At 37.5% G+C, this 27,393-nt stretch overlaps 1 protein-coding gene across 1 annotated transcript; it reads left to right on the plus strand.

Annotated features, from left to right (window-relative positions):
- The first annotated feature begins 843 nt into the window (after positions 1 to 843).
- Positions 844 to 25,235, plus strand: loxl4 (lysyl oxidase-like 4). The gene is made up of 15 exons (XM_053621243.1): positions 844 to 1,166; positions 1,844 to 2,138; positions 2,761 to 3,038; positions 3,430 to 3,644; positions 12,351 to 12,389; positions 12,615 to 12,828; positions 13,081 to 13,261; positions 16,583 to 16,737; positions 17,298 to 17,465; positions 18,369 to 18,531; positions 19,471 to 19,714; positions 20,676 to 20,791; positions 20,900 to 21,036; positions 22,449 to 22,560; positions 22,667 to 25,235. The coding sequence occupies exons 2-15, from the start codon at positions 1,865 to 1,867 to the stop codon at positions 22,735 to 22,737; spliced, it is 2,367 nt and encodes a 788-aa protein (XP_053477218.1). The 5' UTR covers positions 844 to 1,166; positions 1,844 to 1,864; the 3' UTR covers positions 22,738 to 25,235.
- The last annotated feature ends 2,158 nt before the right edge of the window (positions 25,236 to 27,393 follow it).

Consider the following 27,393-nt stretch of genomic DNA (forward strand, 5'->3'; position numbering starts at 1 on the left):
GCAAATTACAAAAAAGGAAACAATTTGCCATCTTGGTAGATATCTATATCTATCTATCTATCTATCTATCTATCTATCTATCTATATATATAATATAATTTCTTTTTTTTATTTTTATTTCTTTGTGTGTGTGCTTTCCCCATTACCTGTTTGCCTCAGAGTGGAATCAAGTCTTCATAGTAAATATTGTTGACAATCTACACACACCATGCATGAGCTGATGGAATGCAATTGCTGTGAATACATCTGTTTCCCTAAATGAGTTCCAGTGAGGTTAGCTGTAAACCTGAAATACATTTTAACAACAACAGCAGTGGTCCTTTTTCAGCCACAATCCTTTCACTTATATTCCAAAATATAGGTATGTGCATATATCTTTCTAACAAATGTATGAAAGCAGCTGTTGCTAGAACAGTTTCTCTCTTGTCCTAGAGAAACCAATAAGTCGAACTTTAACCAACCATGTTTTTGATGAGCTGTAGTGTAGAGTTAAATATTTTCTGTGTTGAGGGCATTGAAATATTACTGGGATAAATTACTTGGGTACTCATTACTCATTTACTAAATGAGTAAATGAGAGGAAGTACGAACAAGCAATATATATATATATATATATATATATATATATATATATATATATATATATATATATATATATATATATATGTAGTGTTAGATAAGACAAGAAAAGAAAACAGCCCGAGCTCATGTTGAAGATTTTATGGCATGAATGATACTGTACATTCAAATAGCACAATTAGAAAAATGTCACCGCCTAACCTCTTCTTCCTAAACTTCACATTCTTTTTTAGACGTAGCATTTCCATTATTTTAATGAGTAATAATTTACATAATTTCAACAGAGGGCATTGATTTGGCTGTAATGAAGTCAAGATGTGTGCTAATTTCAGGAGTGATTTTAATTAATTTTTCCTTAATAATCCATGTAATTACAAGAAAATGGATGGTTGGGTTAATTGGTCAAAACCATGTGAGTTAGAGAAAGGGACATGTGTGGGTGGACCAAATAGTGATGGAGGGAAAGAGGGAGGGAGGGAGGGAAGGAAAGGGACAGAGTGAGTGAGGACCTCTTCTCAGTAGTGCACTCCTTCCTTCATTCACTTTGCCCTGATCAGGGACGCATGTGACTTCAGTGTGGCTTCAAGGTGAGTAAACCCTTGCCTTTACCTCTGCATGCTTTTCCTCACTAAAGAAATGTGAACAATATTTGTCAGAGTGGATTTTGAGAATTTTTAAATATACTTTGTAGTTTTTAGTGTTTTATTTTATTCTATTTTATTTTATTTTATTTTGGATCTACAAAGCTGAATAATACTATTTGTTGATTGGCACTTGGAACTTGCTAGAACCACTTATAGCTCCTGGCTTTCCTTTTCTGGATTTGGTAAACCATGTTTTCCCCACTTTTTTGGTAGGGGCCAAAGAATGATGTTTGTGTTACTAATTATATTGTCTACACCTGAGAATCACGAAATGTATAGATAGTTATGTGGTGTTACTTCCTTGCATATTTGTGGTGATAGCTTTTTTTAACCCCTGTGGTTGCCATTTTGTTTGGTGGACTAGACACCAAACATGAATTCTCCTGTATTGCACTCAGTGTTCCTGGGATTTACGCCACATCCACCATGACCCTGACCAGGATAAAGCGCTTACTGTAGATGAATGAACGAATGAATGAATGAATGAAGTTGTAATAGAACTTGTTAAACTATGTTGGAATTAGGGCTTCATAGCATTCTGACGGTTGTTATGTTGAACAAATTAATAATGATGAACTTAAAAGAATAAACACCATAATTCGAGAAACATTCTTTTTCAGGAGTGCTGTGTCAACACTAATATGGCACTGGCTGTCTGTCTCTGTTGGAGCTCCCTGTTCCTTGTAGCTGCTCTTGCAGTCCCACGTTCGGGCCGCGCACCACCTGCCAAAGTGCGTTTGGCAGGAATTGGGCACAGAGACAATGAAGGTCGCATTGAAGTGCTACACAACAGTACATGGGGAACTGTGTGTGATGACGAGGTTGACATTAAACTGGCAAATGTGGTTTGTAAAGAACTGGGCTTCCGTGGGGCCATCACTTGGGCACACAGTGCCAAATATGGAGAGGGAGATGGTGAGTAATGAGGACCAAAACTAGAATCTGCCTAGACTCACCGATTAAATCACTTTTAAATTACTTACCCTACCTGGCATTATAATTATCTTTATAGAGGTGTAAGAAAATGTCAGAGAGTAGTAAATCAAAGCATCTGAGACGGGTGGCGAAATGAATTTAAGATTATAAGTCCAGATGCGTTTCTTTACCACTAACAGTCTTTCAGAATGATGGTCATAAATATAGTGTTAGAAGACATTTAAAGACAACTTTCTTCACAGCAGTGTGAAAGCCAAACTCTGCTGTTCTGTACATTGACCTGCCCTGCCCTATAATTTAACTTTAAGGCAACCATAAAGATCCCCAGTAAACCAAAGCAAGTGTAACACCACTTGGCCAAGCAGCCCCGTCATTAAAACTAAACAAAGGCTTCAGTCTGCCCATCTAACAAATACTCTACATTCTCTCAGACAGCTTCATGAAAATTCTCTTTCATTGCCTTTAATGATGATTTTTATGGAGACATGTTTCTGGTTATTGTGTTAGCACTGCATAATATCACATCTTCAGACATTTTTTGTTCAGCCATGCTACTGATACTATGTTTATATACATTCCTAACATGTTTTTATGATTACAGGTCCTATTTGGATGGATAATGTCCGCTGTGATGGTTCAGAGAAATCACTGAAAGAGTGTAAGTCAAATGGATGGGGTGTCCACGACTGCAAACACTCAGAGGATCTTGGAGTAGTGTGTAATCCTGAGAGAAGGCTGGACCAAGTGGTTTCTGGAGGGCCTAGAAGAAGCCCTCCCACTAGAGGCAATGTTCCTACCTTAAACCAGTGGCATGACATCTACTCCAATTCAATGGCCCCCTGGCAGGGTCAGTTATCCAGACACCGGTTACATGATCCGGTAAGCAGTCAGAGAGAATAGCACATCCCTGCAAGTCACATGACCTTTAATGCAAGCGTTATCTTAGGAGAAGTCAGAGCTAGAAGGACATGCATTCTGATGTTGATCTTTCAGACATATTTCTGTAGAATGTTTGTGTTCAGACAGTTTTCACAGTCTTTATGAGTCTGCTATCAAATTCTTTTCTGAAATATGGAAGGTTTATTTTCTCCAATTGACAGCAGAGTTCTGCATTAAGTTTCTGTGTTATGGCAGTCATTTATTCACTTGTCAAACTAAATGATGATATGACAATTTTTTTTTTGATAATTCTATGTAAACTCTTTAAAATATCACCACAATTAGCATCTCTGAACATCCTGTTAACATGTTCCAATTTTGATCTCCGTAGTCTGGCAGTAAAGTGAAGATTCAGGAAGTCCGTTTGCGGCCAGTTTTGATGGCTACGAAGAAACATGCAATAGTGACGCAGGGTGTGGTGGAAGTGAAGCATGCTGGGAGATGGAGGCAGGTGTGTGACAAAGGCTGGAGTCTGAACAGCAGCAGGGTTGTGTGTGGCATGCTGGGATTCCCTGATGCAGTGCAGCCCAACATGAAGGCTTACAAGTAGGTCTTTCTTTTACACATCTGAATTTTTGTGTGGGAAAGCTGATACAAAGCAGACACTAAAGACACTATTGCTCAGTTGTTAATATGAGAACCTTGTTTTAAGCTGTTATTAATTAATGTTCAAATTTATTTCTCTAATAATTAACACTGACATTTTGTGCAAGGGGTTGTGGTTCATGTACACAGCTAGTCAGAAAATTTTATGGGTTAGTATTCCAAGCAATCCTATGATAAAGTACTGATGATGGTTTTATACTCTTAATGGAAAGGGGGAGAGAAGATGTATTGCATAACATGCCCTTAAGTCACCTCCTCTATTTACCGGAGCAGATCTTTTGTTTATCTTATCGCTTCCCTCTGGACACCCCTTACAATCTCGAACACTTAGGCAGTGATTTAAAGATCGCTCAGAATTTACTGCTGTTATCTGTGCACCCAATTTTGGAGAAAAAATGTCTAGCTTAAGCCTTTGGGTTTCTGTTAAAAGGGCTAATATCCCTCTTGATTGCTCTTGCAGTACAACATCAATTTGAAACCACAAAAAGTCTTTTAGTGGATAGAGCATCTGTTTGTTATAGTAATGGTTTTATTGGCCTTGACCCTCCTGACTTGCGTTCTAAAATACACAATCATCCACTATTTTTTACCCGTGTTTACTGTGTTACCCATCCGGTGGTTCAGTGACATTATAGCACACACACACACACACACACACACACACACACACACACATGTGTATATATATATATATATATATATATATAATGATGTTAACACTGTGTTAATTAATTATTAGGTACTAGATTGACTTTATGAACACACAGCACATTTCAATCTGATTTCACATTTAAATCTGAATTCAATATACCGTCAGTGTTGAATAATACAATACCTCAAACACAGGATGGTACCCTCAAGGATATATCTTCTGTACCTGTTATACAGTGGGGGAAATAAGTAAGTCAACAATTTTTTTCCAATTTCCAATTTTAGTTTATTCACAAGACTTTGGTATTAACTCAAGAAATCCACACATATAAAGAAATCCAAACATTAAAGTCCATAAATGAAGTTATGTGTAATAAAGATGAATGACACAGGAAAAAATGTATTGAACACTCTAACTGAAATTTATTTAATACTTTCTGGAGAAGCCACTGTTTGTAATGACAGGAAGAAGAAATTATTCGGCTGAAGTATTCAGGTGTGATTTTGGTCCGTTCTTCTAAACATATTGTCTTTAAATCTTGTTCAATTGGATTCAAGTCAGGTGATTGACTGGGCCATCGTAACACCTTGATTTTCCTTTGCTGTATGTTTTGGGTTGTTGTCCTGCTGGAAGGTCCACCCATGTCTCATCTTCATCATCCTGGTGGATGGCAGCAGATTCTTCTCAAGAATCTCCCGGTAAAGGGCTTCACTCATGGTTCCTTCAATTATATGAAATCTAAATAAGCCATGTGATGAAAAACAGCCCCACACCATGGTGCTTCCACCTCCAAATTTCACTGTAGGTATAGTGTTTAAGGGTGATGTGCAGTGCCATTTCTTCTCCAAACATGGTGTGTAGTATGACAGGCAAAAAGTTCAATTTTACTCTCGTCTGAGCAGACTACACTCTCCCAATATTTCACAGGCTTGTCCAAATGAGCGCTTCGACATGCCTTTTCTTCAGTAATGGAGTCTTGTGGGGTGAGGCTGAGCAGTGGAGTACATTGCCTATTGTTTTCTCTGTGACGATGGTACCTGCTGCCTCCAAGTGTTTCTGGAGCTCTTTCCGAGTGGTCCTTGGCTCTTGGGCTACTCTTCTGACTATTCTTCTGACTCTCTGGTCAGAAATCTTGCAAGGAGCTCCTGTGTGTGGTCAGTTGATGACGGAGTGATGCTGCTTCCACTTGCAGATGATGACCCCAATGGTGCTTATTGGAGGATTCAGAAGTTTTGAAATACGTCTGTATCCGATTCCATCAATATGTGTCGCAACAATAAGGTTAGGAAGGTCTTGGGAGAGCTCTTTGCTTTTACCCATCATGAAATGTTTCTTGTGTGACACCTTGGTAATGAAATGTCTTTTTATAGATGATCAATTTACTAACCCAGCTGATATTAATTTGCAGAGATAGGAGGTATAATTACTTTCTAAGTACTTACTGATTTCAGCTGGTTCCTTGCCTTACCTTGCCTTGGAGAACTTTTTCTTAGCGTGTTCAATGCTTTTTTTCCTGTGTCATTCCACTTTATAACACATAACTTTATTTATGGACTTTAATGCTGTGAATTCTTTATATTTGTGGATTTCTTGAGTTAATACTGATGTCTGGTGAAAATTTCATGTGAATAACCTCATTGGAAATATATTTACTGAAAAAAATGTTGATGCATTCAATACTCATTTTCCCGACTATGTGCATCTTTTACCTAGAGGTACATTTGGAGTACCATCAAAGCTTTACTCCAAAAACTAACTATAGTCCCTTTATGTAGCATAAATCCTTTTAAAAGTACACTGTATCCACATTTACAGGTGAAAGATACATATTAATGGTACAAAAGAAGTACCCTTGAAGGTACCACTCCAAGGAAAGGTACAGTTTAGTATCCTTTATTCTGAGAGTGCAATCTTTAATTCCACCAAACAGGAGTAAGGACAACAAGACCTGCTACAATTTCACTGGAATCCTAAGTGGAATACAATATGTTAAGATTCCACAGCCGGCAAAAACAATACTAAAAGTAATGATTTATGATTCACAGCAGTATCTGAGAACTACCATTTCAGCATGTTCAGCTTGGAGTTATTAGTCAAGCAGACAGAGCTATATTCTGGCAAATTGGAAATTGCTGAAGTTGTGTCATTCCTAAAGTATGCCACTGAAAAGAAAGTGACAGGTTTTACAGTATATTATCAAGCAGACTCAGCTACAGAAAGGGATGGTTGATGACAGTGGTGCTGTGGAAATAAAAGTATGAGTTAAATTATTAGCTGTGTGCTTGAATCCACATACTGAGTGTTTCTGTCTTCAATATCTTTTTGTGGGGTCAGGTTGTGAAGTTATCAATAGACTGGTGTGATATACAGTTCCCGGAATGTGATATGTATCTGTGGTAAAAAATTATCGTATGCCACTTAAAATTGTGTTATGTACAATAATACAACAGCATCACATATTACAACCCCAATTCTGAAAATGGTTGGACAATATGGAAAATGTTAATAGAAACAAAGATGAGTGATTTGTAAATGTACTTTGACTTGTATTTAAACAAAAAAACATATAAAGACGTGATGTTTTACCTAATCACCTGAAGAGCTTTTTTTTGAAGATAAACGTTTATTTTGAAATTGATGCATGTAACACATTCCAAAAAAGTTGGGACAGGGCAATTTAGGACTAATAGCGATGTGACAAGTTGAAATAAGAAGGTGATGTGAAACAGATGAGGCAATCGTTTAATCATAGTATATAAAGAGCCTCCAAAAAAGACCTAGTCCTTCAAGAGCAAGGATGGGTTGAGGCTCGCCAATCTGCCAACAGATGCATCAGCGAATAATCCAACACTTTGAGAACAACATTCCCCAAAGACAAATCGGTAGGATTTTGGGCCTTTCACTTTCTACAGTGCACAGTATAATTAAAATTCAAGGAATCTGGTCAAATCTCGGTGTGTAAAGGGCAAGACCGAAAACCACTTCTGAATGCAAGTGATCTCCGATCCCTCAGACGCGACAGTCTTAAAAACAGTCATGAGTCTGCAATGGATATCCTGACATGGGCTCAGGAATACTTTGGTAAACTTTTGTCAGTCAACACCATTTGCCGCTGCATCCACAGACACAAGTTAACGCTTTACTATGTAAAGCAGAAGCCATACATCAAAACTGTCCAGAAGCACTGCCGACTTCTCTGGGCTCGGTCTCATCTGAGATGGACTATAGCACAGTGGAATCGTGTTTTGTGGTCCGACAAGTCAACATTTATAATAGTTTTTGGACAAAACAGCCGTTGTGTTCTCTGGGCCAAAGAGGAAAAGGACCATCCAAGCTGTTATCAGCATCAGGTCCAAAAGCCAGCATCTGTCATGGTATGGGGATGTGTCAGTGCCTATGGAATGGGTAACTTGCACATCTGTGAGGGCAACATTAATGCAGAAAGATATATACAAATTTTGGAGCAACATATGCTGCGATCCAGAGCAGGACAACACCAAACCACATTCTGCCCCGATTACAGAGCGCATGGTTGCATAAGCAGAGAGTGTGAGTGCTAGCATTGCCTGCCTGCAGTCCTGACCTGTCTCCAATAAGTGGTAAACAGTTGACTGTCCCAAATTTTTTGGAGTGTGTTGCAGTCATCAGTTTTGAAATAAGTGTATGTTTTCAAAAATACATTAAATTCATAAAATAAACCATCAAATAATGTGTTTTCAATATAGGACAGGGTGAATTGAATTTTCAAATGACTCTTTTTGTTTTTTTTCTTTTTGCATTTTCCATAATGTCCCAAGTTTTTTTGAATTGGGGTTGTAGATTAGTTTAGATTAGATAAGTTATAATTTGACCTATCCTCTAGGGCAGTGGTCACCAACCCTCCTCCTGGAAAGCTACCTTCCTGCAGGTTTCATCTCAAACCAAAATCTTACACACTTGTTTTAGTTGATCAAGAACTTCTTAAAGCAATGATTAGATGGTCAGGTGGGCATGAAAATGGTTGGAGCTAAAGTCTTCAGTAAGGTAGCTCTCCAGGAACAGGGTTGGTGACCACTCGTCTACAGTATTCTTGTTTTAGCAAGAGTTTCAAAAAGGAAGGTAATTGAAACTAACTCTGTACCTTCTAAACATTACATAACACCACTAAAATCAAATTAGGTTAAATTTGGTATCTGAGCTCTAGTAGAAACCAATATGCTCATCTCAGTGAGCAATGATTTATGGTTTAGGGTTCTTTAAGGATGTGTAATATGTGCATGAGCACATATGTGAACCCTTAAGTGCCAATCTATGGCACTGTGTGGTGGCCTCAGAATCCTCGCACAGTGCCACATGGACAGGAAATGTATTTTTAGGCCTTTAGAATGATGCCATTTCTAGAACATAAATACAGGATAGTAGTACAGCTGAGGAGGTCCAGTTCTTCTCTCTTTCTCAGAAAGATCTGCTCATTTAACAGTATTAATTCATAGAATTCTCTATCATACAGTAATGTCTAAAAAAAAATTATTTATTTATTTATTTATTTATTTATTATTATTATTTTTTTTTACAAAATTAAGCAACACCGATAACAATTAGAGCTAGCAAGCTTCAGTTTCTTGGGCAAAATAGAAAATAAAGCTACATTCTGCTTCTTTAGGTATTAGTTAGTTAAAAATAATTTGACATACTCTATACAGGTGGTATTAATTTTTGCACTGTTGACTTATGTCTCTATTTTCTGTCTTTCATTGTAAAATTTGTGTCCATTAGCAACCACACGGCACAGCATATGAATCTACTGTCATCAAATAACCCAAGCATTTTTTATTCATTTTTGCAACAACTGCAATATATAGTAAAATGTGCACTGGACATATCTTTTTCTCTAAAGTGACTACCACCAGCTAGATGTTGGTTGTAGTGATTAGATAGAATTTGTCTTTAGGGACATGCTAAAGCTTCCTTCCCATTAAATTGGGAAATGTGGACATACAAATTTTAAATAGATTTTAAAATGTTCCCTTTTTACAAAGATTAAATAGTATAGCATAAGTATTAAAATAACTGTTGAGATAGACTTATGCGGTTTGATATTTGACTTATTTTATATATACTTCCTTGCAATCTAAAGCTTGAAGTAGAAAGATAAACTTTTTTTCATGTTATATTTGACTTAAACACTAACTTTAGCTCATTCAGTGTGTTGTAAGATGATGGTGTTTTATCTAGAATTAGAGCTTATGGTGCGGCCAGTGAAATCTGTGGCTGACTTTTGAGACGTTTATCCTGCTCCCTCTCCATACATCTCCATTTATCCTGCTCAAACTTGGATTGTAAATTCACCCACCTCCTGACCTCACCATGTTGTACGTGTCTGTACACCACTCAGCTCCAGACTTGACCACGGCAGACAGGGCAAATTCTTCATTCGCCCACTCAGCGTCTAAGTCCAGGTAGCTCCACCCACCCTTTGTTGGGTGCTTTGCTGAAGATACTCTAATTACATGTTAAGTAGCTGAGGATTTCTGAGATTCTCATGTACAGGGAAAATGGGGATTCAATTATAGCTGTGCTGTATGGACTGCTGTGTCAGCGCCAGACTCTGGGTTTCACCAAATAGAGATTCAAAGACTTAGACCACTGTTTGCTTTAATTATCCTGTTCCTTAAGTTCTTTTATAGTCAGGTATCAATTAAACTTTTTTTGTTGACCAGTACTCTCAACCAGGCTTGTAGGTCTTAATGGACACTGTCATATATTTTACTCATGATTTAAGGCATGGGATAGTTACCAGGGTACAAATTAGGTGGATGTAGTAGAATTAAGCATCAGTTTTTATATTTGTATATTTAGATGACCTGACAAGGACTCCCCTGTCAAAAAACAAAAACTGGAAGCGTTGTCACTTCCTAAAATCAAATTATGATAGGGGTTTAGGCTGAGAGTTCTCAGCCTAAGTGTATCTCCATTGTATGCTGCTTTTCAGGTAAAGTAACTGTCAACTGTGTATTCTAAAGACTGCAATCAGCAAATTGTATAACACTTAGAGAGGCAAGTCAACAATTACTTAACTGTAGAAGGCTTACTGAAGCTAACCCTCATGATGTATTTATCCTGTAGTCTAACAGCTGTTCAACAAAGCTGCTACTGTTACGGCTATTGCAATGGGTATTTCCACTGAAAGTACTTTGAGTTAAAATAGCTAATGGCTAATATGACAATCCTGCAGATAAACAGAGAAAAGAGTACAAGCTTTTTATTACACAGTCGTTTTTTACTACACTTTTTTCCCAATATATGCAAATAACATAGAACATGAGTGAGATTCAGTAAGGGAAAGAGAGAGAGAGAGAGAGAGAGAGAGAGAGAGAGAGAGAGAGACTGTGTGTGTGTGTGTGTGTGTGTGTGTGTGGAATGATGCCTAAAAAACAGTAGCATGATTGTTGCGTCAAAACAGACTAGCCCTCCCTATCATTAAGCATTGCTGGTTCAGTAGTAAAGTAAGGGTGTAACTCTGCGACTAATTACATGAGCAGGTGGGTATTTTCAGGCCCAAGACTGTGAGAAGAGATGTCTGGTTGACTGTAAACTGAATACTTCATTCATGTTCACCTCTTCGTGTTGCCCTCAAGTCTTAATACTTAAGGAGGTTGTAGACGCTGGTTCTGTAAACAAATGATTCAGGAAGAATCTGAATCATTTGTGTGTGTGGAACTGATTAGTTGTTCAAGGATCACATACATTTCCTAAAAAATTTCTACCACAACACTGGCAGATGTGAACTTCATTTGTCTAGTCGGTGTTACAATAATGAACTTACAATAATGTCTTCTTTGTCATCAACCACAAATTTAGCAGTACTGGGTTTTCTGTGGCTCTCTAGTATCGATTGTAGCATTCTTATTTTATCATGAACAACAGAAGGTGCTGCTTTAACCTATGTCTGATAAACGGGTTTGTGTGGCTTCAACTACAACATGTCAATAGACTATACATGATAAAATCATATAAAAGCACAGCTTCCTCTGCATTAGTAGTGTTTACAAGTCAGTGACAGGGAACGTTTACCTGAAAAGAGGATGATAAAGATTTATTACGCACATTATGTGTCTCTGAGGTGTATTGCACAAGCAGTGGATGTTCTCGGAAAGGGTTTTCTCTTACACAGGCTTGTTTGTGATTTTTACTTTGAATCTGGTCAGCTGAAACTCCTTGAAGGTCAGTTTGTTTTGTGGGCAGCCTTGCCTTTCCCATTCCAGGATACTCATGCTGCTGGAAATGTCTGTTTTTTGAATCAACAATTTTGAAAACTTTCTCAGACCAAAACTTTCTCATACCAAAATAATGTTGTAGACTAAAACGGCATGTGTCTATTTGGCTGTATATTGGTATTTCCACATTGGTATTTCCTAGCAGTGACACCCATATTTGCAACTGGATTTGCTGTGTTTGTTCTTTCAGGCGACTATAAACATAACTCAATTGCTTGATTTTATCCTCTCTAAGTGTTACCGTTTCAGCCACCATTTCTAGTAATAACAGTTATGTGGTTCACAGTTGCACATTTGATAAGTACAGCGCAGATCAGGAAGCCTGAGTAAACTCGGAGTTCAATATTTTTCTAAGTATTACATGTCTGCGGTGGTATGAACAATCACTCCATATACAGTATATACACAGATTTTACAGTTTGCACTTGTGACCTTAGGCATCAAACATTCCATCAAAACCCTTCCATGCATAAGCAGGACATACAAGAGTGTAACTTGGATTGACTTGCTCAAGACACAAGAACAATATGTTTTTACCCGAACTGGCTACCACAAAACTACAGATGCTCCCACATGCTTATTTTGTTTCTTAGATATTTATATTGGGAGTATATTTATCCATAGACTTAGTGTCAATCCCATTTTATTTATTTGATTCAAAATTGTTTGGTTGATTGTGAGCAGCACAATAAAAATAAAGACACCCTGACTTATACATTGTCTTTTCTGTTCTTACAGAAAAATATGGGACAAAAAAGTTAAGGATCCATCTACCAGGTATGACTTCTACATGACTTCTTAGGCGTTTCTCTCTTTTCAAGTCAGTAAAAATATGTATTAATGAGCTAACTGCAAATATAAATATAAGGTTTAACATTATAGTGTTGCTCAACATTAGATCCCGTTACACGACACTAACCAACATCTGTGCTATAAAGTTCACGCCTCTGCACCTTTTTGGCATCACAACCTGACTTGACCGCTCCTTCCCTCTTCCCACAGGCTGAGTTTTATAGCCAAAAAGAAGAGTTTTTGGGTGGAGAAAGTGCATTGCCTTGGTACAGAGCCCAGCCTGGCAGAGTGTCATGCCCAGCTCTCCATTCCTCACAGTTCTACCCCATGTAAAAATGGACGCTATTCAGTGGCCCATTGCAAACTAGGACCGCAATTTTCACGCATGTCCTCAGGGAAACCTCAAGCCCCACATCCTATCAAGGTATACCTATTCTACTTTCATTCAAGTTAGGGGTAGATGGTATGTAAAACATAAGGTATGATAATCATAGAATTTTAGTTTTTAAGACAAACTGAGAAAATCAGAAAGCATTGTCTTTTTTCACTGAAGCTCAAAGCCTGAGTAATTATAATTTCTCAAACATTTTTTATGTCCACTAATGACACTCAGTAAGCAAGTAATAACAGTCATAATAATAACTTATACTTTGTTGTGTATTTTGCCTTCCCCTAGCCGGCAGTGCGTTTGAAGTCAGGACCTCGCTTGGGTGAGGGCAGGGTGGAAGTTCTGCGTGAAGGAAAGTGGGGAACTGTGGTTGATCATCTTTGGAATCGTGCCTCCGCCAGTGTGGTGTGCAGAGAACTGGGTTTTGGTACTGCCAAAGAGGCTCCTACAGGAGCCCACATGGGTCAAGGTAAGATAGTTTTATTTTGTATTGCTATTGGGCGGCACAGTGGTGCAGTGGATAGTGTTGTCCACTCACAGCTCCAGGGTCCTGATTCAATCCTGAGTTAGCATTACTGTCTGTGTTCTCCCTGTGTCCTTGTGGGGTTCTCTGGCCACTAGGTGGATTGGCTATGTTAAATTGCCCCTATGTGGCAATGAATGTGTGCATGACACTCTGCAGTGGACGGGTGTCCGATCGAGGGTGTATTTCAACCTCATGCTCAGTGTTCCATGAGCAGGCTCCCAGTCCACCACAACGGTTGAATGGTTGCTGAAAGTGAGTGAGTGTGTTGCTAATGTGATATTTTGAAAGGACTTTAGGAGTTCAGCACAATGAAACAGGATAAGACTTTTTTAGGGCTGGGTCCAGTTAAGTCAACCAAGTGACTGTGGTAACATTCCATGACAGTTAAATTAACCAACAGTTATTTATTTTTTTGAAAGGTGAAATGTTCCATGCTGCATAATTTTTTCTCAAACTAACTCAACTGTAGCAATGCAGTAGTAGTATTGTTCTCTTTACTAATACCTCATTTTATTTATCTAACTTGTGGCTAAATGCTGGAAGTTTGATTGCTCTGTCGGAATTCAAAAGTCTGCTATCCCTCCATCAATCCATCCATTTTCTATACTGCTTATCCTGCTCGGTTGTGGGGAACCTGGAGCCTATCCCAGGGAGCATTGGGCCCAAGGTGGGGCACACCCTGAATGGGGTGCCAATACATCGCAGGGCACACTCACATACACATTCACACACCCACTGTCCATCCATCCATGCATATTTTAATTTATGAAATAATCACATTAATTTATGTTTTACCTTAGACATTGCATTTTTGATTAATCTTCATGTTACAGTATATAAACTGTAGGTAACCTAACCTAACATTCCTACCTAATATGCTGTACGTAACATGTTAAATATTTTGATCATATTTCATACTTTTCTCAAAACCAAAAATTAATAAACTATCACACTATCTGGTGCCACAGGGTGGGTTCCCTTTTATGTCTGATTCCTGTCTAGGTTTCTTCCTTGTGCTCATTCAAGGATACAAATGAAACAGAAAAGACTATACCACATAGACCAACCAGCTATAAGAAACAGTAGCTACTCCAGCTTGCAACAAAATTGGAATAAGTTTTAGTGTTAGTAGTTAAGTCAAATATACACATAATTAAAAATCAGCTTAATATGCTATATCTTCTGAGCACACCATGGCAATTTTATTAAATTTGTTATGTATGGTCAGCAGATCTTGCATGATGATTTCAAGCGGTTGAACAAATATTACACTAAAGTAGCCATGACTTTCAAATAACTTTCTCAGGAACCATGGTTTAATCAAGGTGAAATGTTGTATGCTGCACATTTGGGCTAGTTTGTAGTCTAAGGATTTCATGATTATTTAAAATAGATGGCCACCATTACTGTAATTAATGATCCAAAATGTTGACTTTTCCACAGACAGGTTAAGATGTATTTCTGTAACATATTAATTAGTCAGGTTGGCTGGGTTTGTCTGACTCAGCTGCCTAAATCTGAGTCAGGACTCAAGTGATTGTGGTCATTATTGGAAAAAGTGGGTGTGTTTAGTGGTGTGTGGACTCATGACTTGGCTTTTCTGAACTGAACCCATAAAAGGTGAACAGTGAGCACTGCTCAGGCATGTTCCCTGATGCATACACAGTTTGCCATTGACACAATTAAAGTAAATTCCTTGTACTTTGGCTGTGGATATTGAGTGAAACATATTACATTGCAAAGAGCAGCATGATTAGTAGAAAACTCCTTCCAAAGCTGTGTGAAGCTAAATGGGATGAAAGTGAAACTTGGGATAAATAACCTTGTTGAGATGACATCAGACCACAGAAAGTCCTGACTATAAAAATGAAGTCTTACACAGTATAGTCTTTTAATATGACATTCACTCAATGGAAACACAATTGATTTAAAGATTATATACTCAGTTGTCAGTTTATGAGGTACACCCACCATGTTTCTACACTCACTGGCCATTTTTATCAGTGTACCTAATAAATTGGAAGCTGATTGCCTCCTGTTTTACAGTTATGGACAGAAAAAAAAATCAAATTTCCTGGAAAGTTATGATTTTTTTCTGATTTACTGGTTAAAGCCACCCTAATCTGCCATTTGGACAATTTGGTAATTTGTATTGTACTTTATAAGGCTTTAATCCAATCATCAACACTTGCTGAGATATTGCTATTTTTTCTTAATTACTTTAATGGTAAAATTTAAATAAAGTGATTAGAGGAAACAATCTATATAAGTTGCCTTTTCTTGATCATATCATCAATTGCCAAAATTACAGGGACAATGGATGAGTATCTGTTTCCACTTCTAACCAATGGTGTATTTTTGTCCTTATATATAATTTTCTCAATGAGGTATACATCCACTTGAAACCTCAAGGCCAAAAGCAGTTTCTTGTGATTCCCTCCATGGTCAAATGGTTTCCCAGAATTATGGAAAAACTGGAAACTGTGCAGTCTCCATTTAGATAGTGTGGTTATCGTGTTTGTCCCAGTAAGTAAACAACTGTTGGAGATTTCATTGGCTGGGTTGAAAATGGTTGTTTGATGAGTTGTAGAATTTTACGAAACACACCACATTGCAATTTAAAATAACCACTTTTGTCCATAGCCGCTCCCCAAAGCTCCAAGCAGCATTTTGTTATAACTGCCTCTGCAGCACTGAAAGATAAGGAAAACATATTATTTCACCTCTCTCACATTAGTCTTATTCATAGTCATCCCAAGTCCAGTTATACATCATTTGCACCATGTAACTTGTGTGATGATTTCTACTCTCAGCCTTCTGCCTTCTAAAAGGCTGTCTAGCCACATATTTGTTTGTTAAACGCAAACAAATGTACAAAATTATCTCAATGTGTGTGAGTAGTTATCATTACAGAGCTGGCACACTGAGTTGATACCTGCTGCCTATGTGGTGCAGTTGTGAAGGGGCAAACATGATTAATGGAAGCAAGTTGTTTGTTTTATTTGTTTACCTTACTGATGCCAATTGCAAGAGATGTGAAGAAATGAAATTGCTGGCTTTCTCTCTTTGCCTGGCACATGTTGAATTTGAAAAACTCATCACTTCTTCTTAAGGTGTAATATATCCAAATAAAGACAATTTACATAAGTACTGAGGAGCTTTTTCAACAGAGTCATGTACACATATGATCAGATTATTTAATTGACAACTGAACTGGCAATGTTTGAAACCGTATTTGTGTTTTTTTCTTCTGATATTTTACAGGAACTGGGCCAATCCATATGAACTCAGTTCAATGTACAGGAAGAGAGCGCTCCATCTTGGATTGCCATTTCCAACCAGTCCAGCCCTGGACATTCAAACACACCCAAGATGCATCTGTCAGATGTAATGTTCCCAAGACAGGCTTGGAAACCACAGTGAGTAATTTTTTTTTTCAGAATTCTTACATCTATGGTAAAAAGAAATTGTATCTTTAAAATATATGTATGTTAAAATCTACTACTCTATCTAAAAACTACAGTACAACTAGAGTGGATTGCTTCTTGGGTGTCAAATTAATTTTGTACTGGTGCCTGTAAAACAAGGGCTCTGTATCTTTATCATATGCCTTTCATATGAAAATCCATAGCACACAGAATGTAGAACTATGAAAGCCTTTAGTGATTAAAACTGATGGTAAAAATGGCAGGAATGAAATTATGATCAGGGTGTCAGCATGCTAGTCAGCAACAGTTTTAATGTCTGTGTACTGCCTTTAAATTCAGTTGTGTCATTTATATATGTTTTTGCTTTGCTATTAAAGTTTTATAGAGTGTTAACAGATTCACTGAAGCATGGGCCATAACTGATATGCCACTTATACATACCTGCATTTGCACTTTAATAATGGTTTCTATTGATTCATAGTAGATATACCATATGTATGTGTCAATATATATACAACAAATCTATATGTGTATGTGTGTTTGTGTGTCAGGTGCGGTTAGTAGGGGGCAGAGATGTGGCAGAAGGCCGTGTGGAAGTGCTCATGGATGTTGGGGGCAAGAAGCGCTGGGGAGCAGTGTGCAGTGAAAACTGGGGCATTAATGAGGCCATGGTAGTGTGCAGACAGCTGGGCTTTGGCTTTGCTGCACGTGCCCATCAGGTGAGCCTGCACTTAGCACATGGTACTGATTAAGAATGCAACACATTCCAGCATTCACTGAATCCATCACTTGTTCTACTCTTTCTAAACACTGCCACAGTTACGTCTGTGTGTGGATTGTGTCGTGCCTATTTTCGAGGCAGAGTACTTTTAAACACGTAAGTTTATACAGTAGATGTTCTGTCATGTTGAAGGGGTGGGACTGGAAGACACAGGATTTTAGTAAAGGGTGTATTTTACGATGTAAATTGTATCATGCTTGTGGAATCGTATAGAACAACTGCCTCACTCATTGTAAAGCATTTCTACCTAGGAAAACCTATGTCATGTAATAACACTCACATCTCTGTCATAATGAAGTTTATTCTCAATTCAGCTATGCCAGCTTTCATTCATTCCGAAAGTAGACTAGGATTGTAAGAAAACAGGAAATTTATAATACATAAACGCTTTCCATTTATATTTATATTTATGGCATTTGGCAGATGCCCTTATCTGTCTCTATCAATAAATGCACCCATATACTGGCTCACTTGGTCACAGACTAAGAGTACCATCAGTATAAAAACTCTTTTGGTGAGGTAATATAGTAAGAAAAGCACACAGACAACACAATTTTTTATATTTTATGTTTATTTATTTTTAATAAAAAAGTGCTAATTTAAGTACTTTAGGAAGAGGTAGGTCTTTAGATGTCATTAGAAGATTGCCAGTGACTCAGCTGTTAGAACTTCTTGGGGAAGTTCATTCCATCATCTGGTTGCCAGAACAGAAAAGAGTCTTATTTTACTGGACTTGAAACTACTTAATCATAAGCATGTCATCACAGCTGTTAGTCTTTCTTGGATTATGTAGGATACATAATATTCAATATTGACAGAACACTAAAATTGTACCTAACAGGACACATATTACTGGCCTGGGGACCCTAATGCTCAGGAAGTGCTGCTGAGTGGGACTCACTGTGTGGGCACTGAACTGTCCATTCAGCAATGTCGCCGAAACAGCAATGTATACTGTCCCCGTGGAGGAGGACCCAAAGCAGCCGGAGTCACCTGCTCAGAAGGTAAAGTATTTCAATCAATTTAAGTTTAACCAAAGATTTAGTGCCAAAAATTTTGTATGATCATTTTATATTCCAGAATCATTGTCACTTATGTATTTAATAAGTGATTTTTTTTTAGTTTAAACAGTCTAGTTTTATGCTGACGTAGTTTTTTTTTTTTTTATTTGCTTTCTTGTCTTTTTGAAAAAAGAAGATCTGGAGAGAATAACAACACTGAGTCTTGTTCTGTAAGTTCAAACAAAGTTGGACACACTAGTAGAACTATTTTGTTTCACTTGTCCATGCAGAACATTTCACCCTCCTTTAAATCTTTGATTTGTGCATTTGGGCTGCTGTCTTCAGATCCAGACACTTGCAATGGCCTTCAAAATCACATATTTTGTGTCTGCAACCATTTCTGTATTGATTTGGATTTAAAAGATTTGTCTACACCTAAGTATTAATCTCCTGGCAGAGGCAACCAGGTTTGGTGATCAAATATCCTGGTACTTAGAGGAATTCATGATGCCATCAATAGTCATGATTCACCACCATGATTTACAGTGCATAAAAGGTGATTTTCATTGTATGCAATCCACTTTGATGCCAAGCATGGCCGAATAATCCAGATTTGGTCTCATCTGAACACAAATTCCAATTGTACTTCCAGTAAGGCTTAGAGAGGTTCAGGTAGTGTATTCTGGAGTTTCTGGAGACTGAATGAATTAAAAAAAAAAAAAAAAAAAGAATGTCTCAAAGATGAAAACTTGTTTGAATTTATTTCAGTTATACTTTATTTTACCTTTGCCACATGCTAATGTATAATTTTTTATTCAATAATATTTGCTAATTTTCCCATAATCATGGATTATATGTTATCAATAATATGTTATTAGTGTTATAGATTAGCTGTAGTATCCCTACTTACCCTAACCTTGTCTGTTTTTGTACCTGCTGTAGTTGCCCCTGACCTGGTGGTGGATGCACAGTTGGTGCAGGAGTCAGCATATCTGGAGGATCGACCACTTCACCTGCTCACCTGTGCCCATGAGGAGAACTGCCTGTCATCTTCAGCCAGCCGCATGAACTGGCCTTATGGACACAGGCGTCTACTGCGTTTCTCCTCCCGTATCATGAATCTAGGGAAAGCCGACTTCAGGCCCAGAGCTTCACGAGAATCCTGGACATGGCACCAATGCCACAGGTAACACTTAGGAACCAGAGGAAAAGTCTAAATAAAAAAAACAGGACTATGTTTTTAAAAATAAATTATTTCCAAGATATTGAAACCTTGATTTTCAAGTGGAAGCTTTGACATAACGTCACCTTGGTCACATCTATATCAGTAGCACTATTTTGAGAGGAGTTAAACTGGGTCAGTGAGATTAGCTTATATTAATGCATACAGAAATCTTACAAGTGTTTGTTCTTTACCGGCTGACTCATTTGGTGTATACCAGTCATCAGACATTTTAAAATGTGTTTTAGCTATTAGAGAAATGAATGAAGCTCACCTCACATTCCCATTCATTTTCTAACACATAAATATCAAGCCAGATATGAAGACCTTTTTACTTTGATCATTTTAGTTGAGCCTCTTTGTATAATATGGAAATATCATATGGAACTAATAATGTACACTCAAGTGCACATTCAAGTGCACAAGTGGCTATAGTATGTCACTAATATTGTCATATCAGTAATCAGGGAATAAATTAATAACCTGTTTTTGCTAAATACACAGCTTCAACATTTTCTGAAAATAATAGCAACCCAGTCTGTGGGAACAAGGAAAGCCGTTCAGGACCAGGATAGCCCTGTTCTATACTTTATTCATTAGTCTTTTAAAGAAACACCACCAAGGATTGCATTTCAAAGCAGTCCATTCAGGCAACCTGAATAAACAGAGCTGCAAACACAACCCTGCCAGGACATCAACAGCATTCAGTAAGGGGTGTTGCCCTACAGCCAACACCTTCATGCTGCAGCAGTGAGGTCACTCACTAACATTCTCTAGTGGCTCAGGGTTCTGTACTTATTCACAACCTGAGTTTCCTTAAGATAAAGTGTTCCTAAAGACACAATCCTATCAAATTAATACAGCAAGTAAGCTTGATCATTTTAGTGATCATTATTGACAGATTGATTTGATGGTGTATTCACAGGCACTACCACAGCATTGAAGTGTTTACACACTACGACCTTCTCACACTCAACGGAACCAGAGTGGCAGAAGGGCACAAAGCCAGCTTCTGTCTGGAGGACACATATTGTCCTGAAGGTAAAAACCGTTTCTGTGTTCATCATGCAAAACAGACGAATGAAAATGGTTTAACATTATGTTTAACATTACATATAGCTATGAAGTTCACCACCTTCTTTTCTTTAGGACTTCAGAAACGCTTTTCATGTTACAACTATGGAGATCAAGGAATTTCAATGGGTTGCTGGGATACATATCGTCATGATATTGATTGCCAATGGGTAGATATCACAGATGTCCGGCCAGGAGATTATATCTTCCAGGTAGCTTTTATATACTATTGATAGTGTATTGTATGTTTTATTATTATTATATTGTACTGTTCGGAAAAACCACTCATGATGGACCAGCCTTTAAAACATAGACCTCCCCTCACTCTGCCATCAAGGTAGGAATTTTGAGCACTTCTCTCTTTCATTAACATAGTTTCATGTTAATCAAGCAAATCTTTATGGGCTATCACCACTGAAATCACCACCTCTGAGCATGGGCCTGTTTTACCCCTAGCGTGCCTCATAACATAAACTACGAAATTTGCATGAGCTGCTTTAGGACCCATTTTTATACATCCCATACTGCTGCAGTAAAAGGTAGGTTAACACAGAGCTGTGTTTTAATTACAGTGTACCTATGTGTGTATACCATTTAAAAGCTTTATTTACTTTAAATGTCTGAGCACATGATGGAGTATATATATTTTAAGCATGTTTTTCAGATCCTAATTATAAACCAGCATTTAGCTGTAGCTTTTTGTAGCAATAAACTGAGTTGTGGTAATGCTTAAACTTTTGGAGGCCCATTTGATCATCACATAAAGACCAAGACCAACTAATCTGAACAGACACTGAGATCCTGTCTGTGGATACACACTGTGGGTTCAACCAAACATAGAGAAACGTGCTTATTACTCAGCTGAGTACAAAAAATAGACAAAGAAAAAAAAAAACTCACCAAGCCCCCTCAATTAGACACGGCTAATTGGAGACCGAGAAATTTTTGTTGCTCTTTCCACATTCAATTGCAACACATGATCACTGATTCTGTACAGGAAGTTGTAATTTGAAATAAATAAATAAATAAATAAATAAATAAATAAATTGTAAAAAAAAAAATAAAAAATTAATGAGTTTAGTACACACATATTAGGTCTTTACTTATTTAAAATTACAGTACCTTCTTTATACAATCTATCAGGAACATTCTATACTATACCAATGCTAAAGTAAATAAGAGTTAAGTGAGTATTTAATTTTTTTATTGAGTTAAGTGCGTATTTAATTTTTTTTATTGATAGCTGTATGTGCATTGGGTATGTTTACATTTGCTCATTTGGTTGACTCTTTTATCTAAAGTGACTTAACTAAGAAAAGATACAAATGAGCAGTTGATGGTTCAGAGTCTTACTCAAGGACCTAACTGATCAGTAGCCCAAAGCCTTAACCACTACGCTACCACTTCTCTGGCTTGCAGTCACAATCCCTGAATATACAATTAATGCCTAATATTGTCATACTATTCATTTTCTTTGTTGGGGTGATGAGCTGAGTGTGTGATTGACCATATTTACTACTTCTATATAGAAAAAAGGTAAATGCTGTAGATCTAAGCTGTTGCTCAAGCCATGTATGTGCAGCCCATAAACTAATTGTGTTTTCGTCTTTAATTGTCACTATAGGTGGAAGTAAATCCATCACTGGATATGGCTGAGTCAGACTTCATGAATAATGTAATCCGCTGTAAGTGCAGATATGATGGTCACAGAATCTTCATGTATGGCTGTCATGCAGGTATGGTCATATTATTGAATGAACACCCTCACAAATACTTTAATTATATTCACAAACTATATGTATCCATCATTGTTGTGAACTTGCCTGATTTTCCCTTGCACAGGAGATGCCTATAGTGCTGAGATCGAAGACTTGTTTGAACACCAGCATCAGATCACTAATAACTTCCTCTGAGCCATTTGTGGATAGCAGACGCTGTGACCTGTTACACTATGGACTTTGAAAAAACGTCATCTCTTTACTATTTACAAACACATCTGCATTGTGCAAAATGCATTTATAAGTGGAGATGGAGTTTAAGTTACTGAAAATGACTAAAAGAGAATGAGATTTGTTTATATTCACTGACAATTTTATTGAATGGTGGTGAATGGACGTAAAAATTATATCAAATTCTAATATAGACATATCTCTGGATTACTGGATTTAGGTTTAGACACCTATTACCCATTTTTATCTGAATATATCATTGGATCTTATTTACTGGCTTCCAGTGAATTTTATTACAGTACATTCAGTAATATTCTTTGAGTGTTGCACTTTATTTCTTGACCATCAGTATTCTGATAGAAATTGTCCCATCATCACCACAGGCTCAGTTTAGTGGTCTTTGTTCATTTTTTGTTTATTTGTTGTCTTATTCAGTATTTACCCCCTCATATTTCTTCCTTTCTTTTCTTTCTTCCTTTCCATCAAGCTAATGAATTTGGGAAGTTCCTGAAGTGGTTATACCTTATTATATGCATTGTACTGTACAAACTGCAGATTAATTTATTTAATGCTTTGTTGAGCTCATTTTATATTTGAATGGAGGAAAGCTTATTTTATTAATCTTTAAATTTAATAAACATATATGAGATATAGTTACTATTTTAATTCAGAAACATCTTGAACTAAATGAACATGAAGCCTCAATCCATCAAGATCCTGAAGCACAAGAATACAAGAAGTGCAAGTTGCATGTTGTTGATGATCATGATCATGTTTATAAAGCTTGATGTAAGAAAAGACCACTGGATGGAGAAAACCAAAATGTTTCTGCATTTTGCAGAGGCTCAGGCTCACAGCATTTCAATATAATATAAAATCTTTGGTCTTTTCTTCATTTGGCCTAGGATGATGATTTGGCAAAAATCAGCTTTAAACTAAAGCAACTTGGAAGCATAAATGTATTTAATAATGGAGAAAACACCTATATTGATGAGTATTGTATTATTATTTCACACATATGAAGCTTTGGCCTCTTTATTACCTCAGCAGCTTCCCTTTGATGAAATTTACTAGCAGCCACTAACTGCATAAACATTTTAGACCAAAAACTGAATTGTACACCTCAATGGCATTTTAGACTTTTTTAGAGTCTTGTAGATTTAAGTGAGTTTTTCACCAGCTTATAAAAATTCCCTATGTGATACACTTTTACTACATACTGTAGTTATGTTTTAAAAGGTGCCAAATGACTTACTGTTATTTTCTTAATGTATTGAGTACTCTAGGATTCTGGAGATATTGTTTTCTACATGTTTACTTATACATGCTTTTATAATGTACTCTGAAACATTTTATTCTCCAGTTGTTTATTATTTATTTTGAAGCCCTCAACACACAATACTGTATTCCCAGTATAAGGAAGCTGTGTGAATTGTTGCTAGGCAAGGTTTTATTTGATTCACTTTTGCTGAAACCCAAATGGTGTCCTCAGCTTAGTACAAACTAAAGCTCTTTTATCCCATTTGCTCTCAGGGATGAACTGCGTATGTGATTGGTCTTGTTAAATATTCTAGTCAAATGTTTGGTCAAATTAAAGGTTTTGAAGCATACTGAAACAATTAGAAATCAATAATGAAAGCCATTTCAGATGCTGTGGATCGTGGGTTCTGATTTCTTTTTTTTCTCTTTTTTTTGTTATTTTTGTTATATTGTCATAAAGGTGGCTTCTCACTGGTTGGCAGTCACTGCACTAATATTAGGTTAATGCAAAGACTGTGTTCTAATGTGAATGGAAATAACTAATCAGGTGTAAGTCAGCTAAATGAATAAATTATCACTAAATAGTAGTATGTTTTGACCAAAATGTATGTTCCTACTTTGTAGTGGTAAACACAAAGGAACAAAAGACACATGACTTTGTACTGTATGTATTCTCTTTACTTATATTTTGTGTATTATTTTTCATTTTACATTCATTTTGAAAAATATGTGCATGTAAATATAAATGTTTAAATGTCTTAACAATTGCTGCCTCCAATTTAATGTAATAGAACAGGGAGTTTATTTACAGAGCACAGCTGAGAAAACTTTCTAATGAGGGGGTGGACTTGAGCACCTGGTTGACTCACTGCTGTAGTGCTTATCACCCAGCATCAACACGCAGGACTGGTAGCAAACTGACGGCCTCTGTGTTCTCATTTTACCCTTGCAAACCAAAATTATGTCCTGTTTCCAAACGTTTGCATATGGAATGCCAAATTCTCTCAACCCTGCCCTCATTCGACAGATAAAAAACTTACCAGGACTACATGACTATAGACAAAGAAATACACACATTTTTGAAGATAAAACATATTACAGAATATTTTTTCACAACCCCAAGTATACTAAATTGCTCCTTACAAAATAGCATTCTTATCATATGAATATGAATTCCAAGGTTTTCCACAATAAACACCTTTTTTTCCCAAATCTAACCTATGAGACTAAAGTTGAAAGTTTAACTCTATTTTAATAAACAGTTGACTGACATATGCTGTTTGAGTAGAAGTGTGATGTTATATAGTGTCACACTGAGCAATAATTGTGTAATAAGTGCCATAATTATCATAATTATCATCATGAGTGCTGTAAACTCTAAAAAGAAACATTGTAGTGTTAGAATATTCAGGTATATTGCATCAAGCCCATTTTGAGAGAGAGAGAGAGAGAATGACTCTGAACTGCTTCTTATAGCCCCACTCTGTCCTGGGAGGGTGTCCCGACAATTACAGCTATATATACTGAAGAAAATGAGAGCTGTTAAAAGTGCTGATTATAGGGTGGATTGGGGATGAAGCCGATGGCAGAGGCAAGGATTTAGCAGGGTCATGAGGCTCCCTCTCAGTGAAGGGAACAGATCCTTACACTGAACAAAAAAAATTAAAATGCATCAGGCATCAGTGATGTTCACTAAATTTGACTGATTTTGCAGTTTTATGAAGGCTGTATATCTGACTACTCAGAACATATTTCTACATTATGATTTACACTTTCTCTTATTTTAGATGAGGGTAGGCAGGACAGGAAAGTGGGATGAGCCTTTTAAACAAGGTGAAGAACCTGTGACAGACAAATTTAAGCCATATCAAATTATTTATTTGTTTATTTATTTGATTAATATTCATAAATGCAGTAAGAGCAGGTATGGGTCCATAATGAAAGCTGAACTAATCTTATTAGTCTCACATTTACAGCATTTGGCATACAGTGACTTTCATGGATCTCACTTAAACTACTGAACAGTTGAGTGTTAAGGGCCTTGCTCTAGGGCCCAGCAGTGGAGGCTTGGTGGTGCTGGGATTTGAACTCATGACCTTCCAATCAGACAGCCAGTGTCTTAGCCTCTGAGCTACCACCAACCCTCTCAACCTCATACTGTTACTATTCTCAGTATATTTATTTTAGACATGTCTGAACAATCTGTGTCATTTGTAACATTTTATAAACAGCAAATTATATAGTCTCCTTCCAACTTTTGAAATATACAACATTTTAAAAACGATCCCACAAAGGAAAACTCCTACAGAAACTTATACAGCATTATAAATGTGTCTCCATCTAGTGGTGACATATGAACGCATTATTCACTCAGTCACTCACTTTCAGTACTTCCATTCACCACTTTACAATAAAATTATTAGTGATTTATCACCCTTGCCTGGAACTATGTAAACTGTGGGTCTGGCCCCTGAGGGGCACCAGCTCTCAGATTCTGGTCTCTCAACCGAGGTTGTAGAGACCAGGTTGAACACTAGAGCACCATCAACAAGAAAATTGTATGCGCTCAAGTGGAGACTTTTTGTCTCATGGTGTGAGGAACGTCAGTTAGACCCAGTAAACTGTGCAATAGCTACAGTCCTAGAGTACATTTCTTAACAGGGTTGGCTCCTCCTACAATTAGGGTCTACGTGGACGCCATTTCGGCCAGCCATGTCCATATTGATGGAGCCTCTGCGGGGAAATATCCTCTAACATCGAGGTTTATTTGTAGTGTCAGGCAGCTGAGGCCCATCTGCAGACCACGCATACCTCCTTTGACATTTCTGTGGTCCTGGAAGGTCTGTCAGGTTCCCCATTTGAGCCCTTAGAGTCAGCCTCAGAGAAGCTACTGACTCTAAAGGTAGCTCTTCTGCTGGCCCTGACATCTCTCAAGTGAGTAGGAGATCTACAAGCTCTCTTTGTTGCCCCTTCCTGCCCTCCATTAGCCAAGGCCTTCCTGTATCCTAGGCTGGATTATATTCCTAAAGGGCCCTACATCTGTTCCTCAGCCAGTAGTGTTGCAGGCTTTCTGCCCTCCTCCATTCATCACACCGGAACAAGAGAAATTGCACCTGCTGTGTCCAGTAAGGGATCTCTGTACTTAGGTCCACCGCTCCTGCCAGTGGTGTAAGTTAGAGCAGTTGCTGGTCTGCTTTGGCAGTGACAGTAGGGGTGATGCTGTGTCAAAGGAGCACATCTCTAATTGGATATTGGATGCAATCTCTATTGCTTATGAGGCACACGGTCTTGCTACGCCTCTGGGCATAAGGGCTCATTCCACTAGGGGGGTTACCTCCTCGAAGGCTTTATCCAAAGGGG

Source organism: Ictalurus furcatus, chromosome 3, assembly GCF_023375685.1.
Source record: "Ictalurus furcatus strain D&B chromosome 3, Billie_1.0, whole genome shotgun sequence".
NCBI classification, from domain to species: Eukaryota; Metazoa; Chordata; class Actinopteri; order Siluriformes; family Ictaluridae; genus Ictalurus; species Ictalurus furcatus.

Excerpts from the sequence above, each read along its gene's own strand:
- loxl4 (XM_053621243.1), top strand. The coding sequence starts at position 1,865 with ATGGCACTGGCTGTCTGTCTCTGTTGGAGCTCCCTGTTCCTTGTAGCT. Across the intron at positions 3,645-12,350 it reads CCCAACATGAAGGCTTACAA|AAAAATATGGGACAAAAAAG; the intron begins GTAGGTCTTTCT and ends CTGTTCTTACAG. Across the intron at positions 12,829-13,080 it reads AAGCCCCACATCCTATCAAG|CCGGCAGTGCGTTTGAAGTC; the intron begins GTATACCTATTC and ends GCCTTCCCCTAG.